This window comes from Eriocheir sinensis, unplaced genomic scaffold, assembly GCF_024679095.1.
Source record: "Eriocheir sinensis breed Jianghai 21 unplaced genomic scaffold, ASM2467909v1 Scaffold18, whole genome shotgun sequence".
In the NCBI taxonomy this organism is placed as follows: Eukaryota; Metazoa; Arthropoda; class Malacostraca; order Decapoda; family Varunidae; genus Eriocheir; species Eriocheir sinensis.
In genome coordinates this window covers 749,917-760,792 of record NW_026111183.1, presented here as the reverse complement: position 1 = coordinate 760,792, position 10,876 = coordinate 749,917, and the positions used below count along the sequence as shown (strand labels likewise).

The window sequence follows — 10,876 nt, the reverse complement described above, 5'->3', positions numbered from 1 at the left end:
AAGGTCGACCTTACAGGTCCCATACGCGTCTCGCGTCGTCTGCCACTCTCCCCGTCATAATACAGAATCATATTTCATACTCACCACTGTCACCAGACAAGTTCACTTGGTGCCTCTACAGTATAATTATATAGTCCTCCAATCACTTTGACAGCACCTTACACCTAAAATCAAGTAAATTTGAGAGGCAAGAAGGAGAGAAGGCACACTTACGACTTTCGTGCTCTCTCTCTCTCTCTGCCAGAGCCATCCCAATCTCGTATTCCTCTTCTTCCTGTCACCCGCTACAAACACCCGTCCGCCAGTTGACAGCTTGACATCGCACTCTACACACAATTTTATGAGCCCATCATTTAACGCCTTACTTTTTTTTCACTCAGAGCAAACCTTATATCCTACCATTAACTCAAAACAAAACCAAAGGGGAAATAACTCGGTCACTCGGTGCCACTGAGCTCTCAACTCCACACACACACACACACACACACACACACACACACACACACACACACACACATTCGTAATCGTAATACTAATATACATATTCCTATTATTTTCCCGTAACATTTATTTATTCATTATTATTTTTCTTTGCAAAAGGGGGGGGGGGGCATGTCACCCCCCCCCCCTCGGTACGCCACTGCTTAGAAGGCTTACGGTGCGTCCTTTACCTTTACCGAGGTGCCAGTCTTGTGACGTCGGCGATCACGGACCTCCATCTCTCCCCATCATCAGCCATTCTCATAACTTCTGCCACACTGTGTCTTCCATCCATGTCTTGTAGCAGGCTATCCATAAATTTAATTCTTTGACGTCCTCTTGCTCCTCTTCCTTCCACTCTTCCAAGCAAGCAGTCACTTTCTAGTCCTCTCCTTCTTAGCACATGACCCAGAAACTTTAGTTGTCGCCTTCTTATACTTTTCATTAATTGCCTATCTACTGCTGCTCTTCGCAGAACTTCCTGGTTTGTCACACTGTCTGTCCAGGGAATTCTCAACATTCTCCTTAAAAACACATTTCCGCTGCGTCTATCTTTTTCTTTGTATTTGCTATGATTGTCCATGTTTCGCAACCATATAGTAAAGTTGACCACACAAAACATTTTAATAATCCCAATCGCATTTCCATATTCATACTCAAATTATTCAGCAGTTTCCTCATATTTCCGAATGCCGTCTTTGCTATACATATTCTCCTGCCTATTTCCTTCTCACTTCCTCCGTCTTCACTAATCATGCTCCCAAGGTAATTACATTTTTATACTTGCTCAATAAGCCTTTCACCAATCCGTATCCCCACTCGAAATTTGCTTTTTCTTTGTAACCACAATAACCACTGTTTTACTGGCATTGATTTTTAACCCTTTTCGCTCACAGCTCTCCTGTATCCTGTTCACCAGTGCTTGTAGTTTCTCCTCTGAGTCAGCCAAAAGTACAGTGTCGTCTACATACTTTATATTGTTAACATTTCTACCTCCAATTAAAATTCCATCCATATCTTCCAATTCTTCTATCACTCGTTGATCGTATAGAGAAAAGAAGTCTGGCGACAGGACACACCCCTGTCTGACTCCTCTTGTAATCTGTACCCAGTCTGTCTTCTCCTATCTCCTCATCCCTAGTCTGTCAAATTCCCATCTTTGTTTTTTCATCTCTTCCGCTGGTAATCTCTGGAACAGCCTTCCCTCGCCTGTATTTCCTCCTGCCTACAACTTTAGCTCTTTGAAGAGGAGATTATCGAGACATCTCTCCTTTCGAAGTTGACCTCTCTCCTGGCCTCTCATTATTTTCCCTCTGAATCTCAAGTTGTTGTTGTCCTTATCTTCTTTCTCCGTTCTTGTTTTTTGTTCTTCTTTATCCGTTGTTCTTCGTATCCATTTACCTTTCTTGTTGTTCCTCATCTTCTCCACCATAAATATGTTTCTTGTTCTTGTTTTTTTTTTTTTTTAGTTTTTTTGCTTTTGTTTCTATTTTTTTTGTTCTTTGTCTTCCATTTCCTCTTTTTCTTCTTTTTCTTCGTTTATTTTTTTTTCATGTTCGTCTTCTGGTTGTAGCGTTATTGTTATTGTTGTTGTTGTTGTTGTTGTTGTTGTTGTTGTTGTTGTTGTCATTTGAGCAGGTTCTAGCGGGCTTTTTTTCTTGAGCTTCCTCCCTTGCTATAAAAACAAACTTTGCAGACAATACGGAAAAAACGACGTAGCCGGCACTCACGTGATCAGTAAATTTCTGTGCATAACACTAGCATGTTTGCAATGACACGGGGAGAGAGAGAGAGAGAGAGAGAGAGAGAGAGAGAGAGAGAGAGAGAGAGAGAGAGAGAGAGAGAGGGTATGAATGATACATGAAGCTGCTGCATATATTTATTTTCTTGGGGCGGTTATTGTAGAACACTATAAGGATGCTACTGTTCCTCGTTTAAGTTTTATCAGCTGACTTGGCTTACCAGTGATATGATTTTAAACAAAGAAACATCGTGGGCAAGAGAAACTGAAAGGGTTGCAGGTGTAATAATGAATTCGTGCCCGTACAGATCCATTGGAGTAGTGATTGCATCGTCCACGGAGTGAGCGAGAAAATCAAGGAACGTTTGACTTAGATGACGGTATACTTGATAGTGACACCGCGGCTTCTCCTGCTGGTGCCTTGATAAGCTGCGTACATCTCATTGGTCTCGGATGTCAGAGGTGAAGACACTACCCTCTTGCCGCAGATAATTAAGCTGGTGTCTGGCGGGTACATCCTCTCACTCCTCCCGTTCAGCAGAAGCCAGTCAATTGCACAGTTCCTTGTCCCTCTAATCCTAGATGTAACTTCGTCAACCTGCACGCGACTTCCAGAAGGAGCCTTTGGACAAAAAAAAAAGAAAAAAAAAGAGTTGCGTTAGCTTAGAGGTAGATATGGAACGGACCTCTGATGTTTCACTGGCGACCTGCTCGAAGAAAAATGGGTGTTTGAAGGGGGGATGAGCAAGTGATAATGTTATAAATCACTGGAGTGTTGGAGGAAGCAAGCGCATAGTACGTGTGGAGGACTCAAGTTTAATGTACCCTTTTGTGGAGTTGGTGGTGATTGTTTTAACCCCTTGAATGCGGATTTCCTACCAGAAGACCTCACCAAGCTACAGGAATGCAACAAAAACTGGCTGCTACAATTCAATGAAGAAAAATGTAAGGTCCTGCATCTTGGGAGGGGATATTCAGCACACCAATACCACATGGGAAACACTCCACTATCCACCACAGAGGCAGAGAAAGACCTGGGACTATATGTTACCAGGTTACCAGTGAAGGGATATCCAGCACACCAATACCACATGGGAAACACTCCACTATCCACCACAGAGGCAGAGAAGGACCTGGGAGTGTATTTTACCAGGCTACCAGTGAAGGGATATCCAACACACCAATACCACATGGGAAACACTTCACTATCCACCACAGAGGCAGAGAAAGACCTGGGAGTATGTTTTACCAGGCTACCAGTGAAGGCCAAATTCGTGCCAATCGCAGCGGACGGGATAAGGTTTGATGAAAATAGAAGACATGACCAAACAAATCTCTTGTCGACACCCCCGCAGGAGTGGCAGTGTTGTGGAGAGAGACACATACTAATACCTTTCTTGTGTTACATCAGTTTTTACCTGGATTCGGTATTCGCAGTATTTTTCTGCTGGAGGGGAAGTTATTGTGCCAGTCTGACCAACAGCTGCCGTGATTATCTGTGGATGGATACCATTGTGATTATGATACCAGGCTTGAGGGTGCATCGAGCAGGGATTATAAGCAGCTCTCGTATGTGCTTGTACGATGGGTCGAATTCAAATACAAACTATGTTCCATAATTTATCTTACTATTATTAAACACAAAAAAATATATACAATAGATAATATTATACATCTACTGTCAATATGTCCATCTGGCGAGAATCTCAACTTAGCAAGCAGCACAGTTGTATATTGCCGAAGTAGCGAAGCTCAGATAAATCCACAATGTTCCTTAAGGGGCTACTATTACGCTGGGCAAATTTTCCGTGGATCTTCAGTCAAACCACGATTTCCGCTGGCGTGGTTCTTATTTGTTTCGTGTTATTGTTGATGATGATAATGGTGAGTAATACCGTTTTCCTTCGGTGAAATCTTCCGTAGCTTTGGAAGATCGTGTACACGTCAGATAACCACGGAAATATGAGAACCACGCCAGCGGAAATCGTGGTTTGACTGAAGATCCACGGAAAATCTGCCCAGTGTAATAGGGTGGTATTATAAGACAGTTTCACTTCTCACATCAACTCTTTCTAAAGGTCAAAAAAGGTGTCAGTCGGGTTCTAATGAGTGGTTCTTTAGGCTCATGCTACTGGGGAAGGGTCAAACTACCACCAGGGTAAAAAAAACTACTCCTGGAAATGCCCTAACTCATACGAAAGCCTTGTCAAATATGTGAACTTGGGCGACGAAATGTTTTAAAATACGGCCCTAGTCCCTTTACCTGGTGACAACTTAGCAAGCAGCACAGTCGTGTATTGCCGGAGAAGTTCAAATAAATCCACAACGTTCCTTACCTGGTGACAACTTGTGGTTGCAGGCGTGAAGGAGATGTTGTAGCCCTGATAGGTCCTCCTGGGGTTGGTGAAGAATCTCGCGTTGAAATTGAAAGATGGCGATGTAAAAACTCTCCCTGATCGAGATCCACACAACCTGGTGATTAAATTAAGAGCAAGGTTATAGATTTTTTTTTTTTTTTACGTCTACGCTTATAGCGCCGGTAGGCTCGCTTGAGGGGCCTGGATGGTGTTCGGCCCCAGCCCGTTATGGCGCAGGCAAGTGTTTATAGTGGCGCGATCTTCTCTTGGCTCATGCTGCCCCCGGAACTCGTTCTTGATTCACTTGGACGGTTTCCTCTAGAGTCCGGGTTTATGGGTGGTCTTCAGGACAGCATGTGGGTAGCTTTAAGCCACTCGGCGGTGACTGAAAAATCCGAGGTGGTAGCGTGGGGATTCGAACTCGCGTCGTCCATCCCGCTACCACTCAGCCACCGCCTACCCAGCGTCGTCTGTAGTGGCATCGTCAACGTTACCAGATTGTCGTACTTGGCGTATTGTTTTTGCCGATTTCTGACCAAAAACTATCGTACCCACAAAGATAACGATATGCATTTATAATTATCGTTAAAATCGGTAATCATTGATGCTCTTTTTTTGCAATATTTATGGCCAGAAACAGGAAAATACAATGCTATGCGTACAGTAATCTGGTAACGCTGGGCATCGTTCCCATCTACTCGTTGCCAACCAAACATGTGAATTAAGTATGGAAACCCACGTCGCTCTTCCTCCTTAATATAAGAACATAAGAACATAAGAACGTAGGAGTCTGCAAGAGCCGGTAGGCCTGTACAAGGCAGCTCCTTTGAACCTAAGCTCCCGTGAATCTAACCCCACCTAATATCGATGTCCATGAATTTATCTAATCTATTTTTGAATGTGAAAATTGTATTGGCACTCACCACATGACTGCTAAGCCTATTCCACTCATCCACCACCTTGTTAGTAAACCAATTTTTGCCTATGTCCCTGTTGAATCTGAATTTATAAAGTTTAAACCTATTACTTCGGGTCCTACCCGGTTCTCTTACCAACAAAACCTTATGAATGTCTCCCTTATTAAAGCCCTTCATCCATTTATAAACCTCCCCATAACTCTCCGTGTCGAGGTACAAAACGCCCAACCATTCTATTAACACACTAATGCAACAACTACCCATTAAACAAGCGGACCATCCCTTGACACCTACCCTTACCTGCCGCTGTATAAGGGGGGCTTCGTGGTGCAGTGGTTAGCACACTCGGGTCACAATCGAGAGAGCCCGGGTTCGATTCCCGGGCGGAGTTGAAAAATTTGGGCGGCTTTTCCGATACCCTACGCCCCTGTCCACCCAGCAGTGAATGGGTACCAGGTATTAATTGGGGGTTGTGTTCCGTCTCCTGGGGTCTATTCCCTTCTCCTATAACTCCTTCCCCCTCCTGTCTCTCTCCGGCATATGACCACAGATGTTCCCTTCTCCTATAACTCCTTCCCCCTCCTGTCTCTCTCCGGCATATGACCACAGATGTTCCCTTCTCCTATAACTCCTTCCCCCTCCTGTCTCTCTCCGGCATATGACCACAGATGTTCCCTTCTCCTATAACTCCTTCCCCCTCCTGTCTCTCTCCGGCATATGACCACAGATGTTCCCTTTTCCTATAAGTCCTTCTCCCTCCTGTCTCTCTCCGGCATATGACCACAGATGTTCCCTTCTATAACTCCTTCCCCCTCCTGTCTGTCTCCAGCATATGACCACAGATGTTCCCTTCTAAAATTCCTTCCCCCTCCTGTCTCTCTCCGGCATATGACCACAGATGTTCCCTTTTCCTATAAGTCCTTCTCCCTCCTGTCTCTCTCCGGCATATGACCACAGATGTTCCCTTCTAAAATTCCTTCCCCCTCCTGTCTCTCTCCGGTATATGACCACAGATGTTCCCTTTTCCTATAAGTCCTTCTCCCTCCTGTCTCTCTCCGGCATATGACCACAGATGTTCCCTTCTATAATTCCTTCCCCCTCCTGTCTCTCTCCGGCATATGACCACAGATGTTCCCTTTTCCTATAAGTCCTTCTCCCTCCTGTCTCTCTCCGGCATATGACCACAGATGTTCCCTTCTATAATTCCTTCTCCCTCCTGTCTTTCTCCGGCATATGACCACAGATGTTCCCTTCTATAATTCCTTCCCCCTCCTGTCTCTCTCCGGCATATGACCACAGATGTTCCCTTCTCCTATAATTCCTTCCCCCTCCTGTCTCTCTCCGGCATATGACCACAGATGTTGCCTTCTCCTAATATTCCTTCACCCTCTGTCTCTCTCCGGTATATGACCACAGATGTTGCCTTTTATAATTCCTTCCCCCTCCTGTCTGTCTCCGGTATATGACCACAGATGTTGCCTTCTCCTAATATTCCTTCCCCCTCCTGTCTCTCTCCGGCATATGACCACAGATGTTCCCTTCTCCTATAATTCCTTTCCCCTCCTGTCTCTCTCCGGCATATGACCACAGATGTTCCCTTCTATAACTCCTTCCCCCTCTTGTCTCTCTCCGGCATATGACCACATATGTTGCCTTTTATAATTCCTTCCCCCTCCTGTCTGTCTCCGGTATATGACCACAGATGTTGCCTTCTCCTAATATTCCTTCCCCCTCTGTCTCTCTCCGGTATATGACCACAGATGTTGCCTTCTCCTATAATTCCTTCCCCCTCCTGTCTCTCTCCGGCATATGACCACAGATGTTGCCTTTTATAATTCCTTCCCCCTCCTGTCTCTCTCCGGTATATGACCACAGATGTTGCCTTCTCCTATAACTCCTTCCCCCTCCTGTCTCTCTCCGTCATATGACCACAGATGTTGCGCCGACTAAACGAAACTTTCCAACTTTTCCGCTGTATAAGGCATCACCTGTTACTGTACATCTTAAACATACACACTCACACCTTTAGTCACTCAAGCAACAAACCACACACGCTACTCACGTTCTCGTTCGATTGTACAAGAATGTTAACTCGACGCCATCCACGCATCTCCTTCTCCTGGCTCTCTGCAGCGTGAACGTTTCCAGTTTCAGCGTCAACATGGATCTCGTCTGAACATGCAAAGGAACACTTCAATAAGCCCTGACTCGTTTGCCTGTATGCGGGTTTGCTACAAAAATAACGTGGCACCTTTTATCACTCCACTACTACGTCGAGTGGAATTATTATTGTGGACACTTTGTGAACTGCCTGAGTCATATTGTTAGCGGGGTGTTTCGAGGATATATCTCTATCTGTGTGTGTGTGTGTGTGTGTGTGTGTGTGTGTGTGTGTGTGTGTGTGTGTGTGTGTGTGTGTGTGTGTGTGTTTACAGGAAAGGAGACAGCACAAGGGCACACAAAAAAGGAAACAATAAAAAAAATTAGCCCGCTACTCGCTGCTCCTGTAAAGAGTCCGAAGAGGTGGCCGAAAGAGCAGTCAATTACGTGAGAAGAGGTGTCCTGATACCCTCCTCTTGATTGTGTGTGTGTGTGTGTGTGTGTGTGTGTGTGTGTGTGTGTGTGTGTGTAAAATGCACTGTCTTATTTGAAAGTCTTTTTATTTATTTATTATTTTATTTTTTACGTGTACGCCTATAGCGCCGGTAGGCTTGCCTGAGGGGCCTGGATGGTACTCGACCCCATCCCGTCATGGCGCAGGCAAGTGTTTATAGTGGCGCCATCTTCTCAGCTTCCAGGAAATGCGAGAGATATATAGTGTATGCCCTGACTACTTAGATATGATCAGCGTCAAGGCGTTTTATAACAGTAATTCTTGATTTGAACAATAAAATGGAAACGCAAGCGAATAGGAATTGCAGACAGAACAATGATCTTAGGCAGTGCACTAAGGGCCGCTTTCACAGTCACTTTGTTTGTTTTGATCGTTACCAATGGCGGCGATCGCGCTATAGTATTTCCACGTAAAACTGGCCGATGGGGTAGTGGCGGCTGCGGGGTTAGCCTAGCCCCGCACCTTGCCACCCACTCTTAACACCTCTCGCTTCCTCTGCAGCCGCCACTACCCCATAGGATAGTTTCACGTGGAAAACTATAGCGTCGATCTCTGCCATTGGTAACGATAAAAACAAACAAAGTGACTGTGAAAGCGGCCCTAACTCGGCTTTCTTCTCCTCTGGTATAGAATATCATGTCTCGTAATATCATGGACGCCTTGTGACGCTGGAATGAGCTATTACTTGCCTCGCCCACCACGGCCAGAAAAGTAAGGCACATACCGAAAATCCTCGCACTGCGCAGTTGAAGTTATTCGGGTAGTTGGTGATGCCGAAGCCGGGGGAGGACCAGTAGAACACTCCGTTGACAGCCTGAATTAAACATCTAGGTGGTGGTGGGCTGGTGGTGGTGGTGGTGGTTGTTGCTGTGGTGGTGGTGGGTTCTGTAGTGGTGGTGGTGGGTTCTGTAGTGGTGGTTGTTGCTGTGGTGGTGGTGGTGGTGGGTTCTGTAGTGGTGGTTGTTGCTGTGGTGGTGGTGGTGGGTTCTGTAGTGGTGGTTGTTGCTGTGGTGGTGGGTTCTGTAGTGTTGGTTGTTGCTGTGGTGGTGGTGGTGGGTTCTGTAGTGGTGGTTGTTGCTGTGGTGGTGGGTTCTGTAGTGGTGGTTGTTGCTGTGGTGGTGGTGGTGGTGGGTTCTGTAGTGGTGGTTGTTGCTGTGGTGGTGGGTTCTGTAGTGGTGGTTGTTGCTGTGGTGGTGGGTTCTGTAGTGGTGGTTGTTGCTGTGGTGGTGGTGGTGGTGGGTTCTGTAGTGGTGGTTGTTGTTGCTGTGGTGGTGGTGGTGGTGGAGGTTTCTGCAGTGGTGGTTCTGAAGAAATAAAAAAAAATAAAGGAATCGTTAGGACGTAAAATATTTGCGATCTACGAATAAACACAGGCTGATGATGGTACAACGCAGAAGGGTGATTCTACTCTTCACTGGTCCTGAGACTCTCCCATCCCTCTTTTTTTTGTCACTTACGTGCATCCCGGTTGCGGCACAAAGGTGATTTGGGCAGACCATCCCCTGCGAAGATTATTACTTATCGCCCTGAAGTATAAAACCATCTCTTGACCGGTTCCAGTGAAGGTCTGGCCTGCAGTGATGTCCGTGCCACAATACCTGCCGAGGAATGGAAGAGCTTGAGTGGTCACGGTGTCGGGACCCAGAAAACGAACAAACAGAAGAATGACCATAACAACACAGGCGTAAACATCTGACAGGACAAACACTAGCAAGGAGGGTAACAGATATACAACAGTGTAAACATCTGACAGGACAAACACTAACAAGGAGGGTAACAGATATACAACAGTGTAAATATCTGACAGGACAAACACTAGCAAGGAGGGTAACAGATATACAACAGTGTAAATATCTGACAGGACAAACACTAGCAAGGAGGGTAACAGATATACAACAGTGTAAACATCTGATAGGACAAACACTAACAAGGAGGGTAACAGATATACAACAGTGTAAACATCTGACAGGACAAACACTAACAAGATTAACAGATATACAACAGTGTAAACATCTGATAGGAAAAACACTAACAAGGAGGGTAACAGATATACAACAGTGTAAACATCTGATAGGACAAACACTAACAAGGAGGGTAACGAGGAGGGTAACGGAAAACAGATACCCAGACCCAGATACAGAAAACAGATACCCAGTAGGCGTGGTCACAATGTGTGGATGACCATTCAAAAGACTCTGAACATGTGACGTCAGTCGTGACGACATGCTATAAGCGAATAACTGAACAGAGAAGTCACTGTGGGAGTGTCTTTAGAGTGAATCACGAATAGCAGGAGTAGTAAACAATAGTACAACATAATGAGCGAGCCAATGGTTGTTGACAGGAAGTATTGGTTACTGGTTATGTAGAAAATTAAGGCGTGTCAAGGATGTAGGTCCGCCTCAAGCAAAGAAAAATGTGACCTAGAAGTCGGTGGTATAAGCAGACTGAGCCTTGCTCTCGCTTCAAGCAGAGCTGCTCTACTCACTCAGCTGAGAATGGCTGTTGTGATCTTAATCGTGAGTAGAAATTCGAGGATCTAAGGGAAACCGACTGTATTGTCCTGGAGATTATAATGTAGGAGATGTGTAGTAGGATTGTGAGTGGGACAGGATTGTGATTATTTTATTGCGATGTAAAGCAAAGGTAAAACCACTGGGTGTGGTATAATTTGATGTTTCCGTGAATTGTAGTAGATTATACTATAGGAATGTGTTATTAGGAATTGTGAGGAGTGTACATAATGATTGTGATGTAAGCAGAGAGA

The 10,876-nt window shown here is 45.2% G+C and overlaps 1 protein-coding gene across 5 annotated transcripts in view; it reads right to left on the bottom strand.

The window, feature by feature from the left end:
• Window positions 1-2,346: 2,346 nt before the first annotated feature.
• Window positions 2,347-10,876, bottom strand: part of LOC126990599 (zinc metalloproteinase nas-38-like) — a 36,893-nt gene continuing 28,363 nt past the window's right edge. For all 5 annotated transcript variants that reach the window (XM_050849284.1, XM_050849285.1, XM_050849287.1 and 2 more), the window contains 6 exons: window positions 9,567-9,707; window positions 8,834-9,413; window positions 7,558-7,667; window positions 4,558-4,693; window positions 3,640-3,717; window positions 2,347-2,843 (listed from right to left, as the gene is read on the bottom strand). In XM_050849284.1, coding sequence (XP_050705241.1) covers window positions 2,592-2,843; window positions 3,640-3,717; window positions 4,558-4,693; window positions 7,558-7,667; window positions 8,834-9,413; window positions 9,567-9,707 — 1,297 coding nt within the window. In that variant the 3' untranslated portion in view covers window positions 2,347-2,591. The remainder of the gene's footprint in view (window positions 2,844-3,639; window positions 3,718-4,557; window positions 4,694-7,557; window positions 7,668-8,833; window positions 9,414-9,566; window positions 9,708-10,876) is intronic.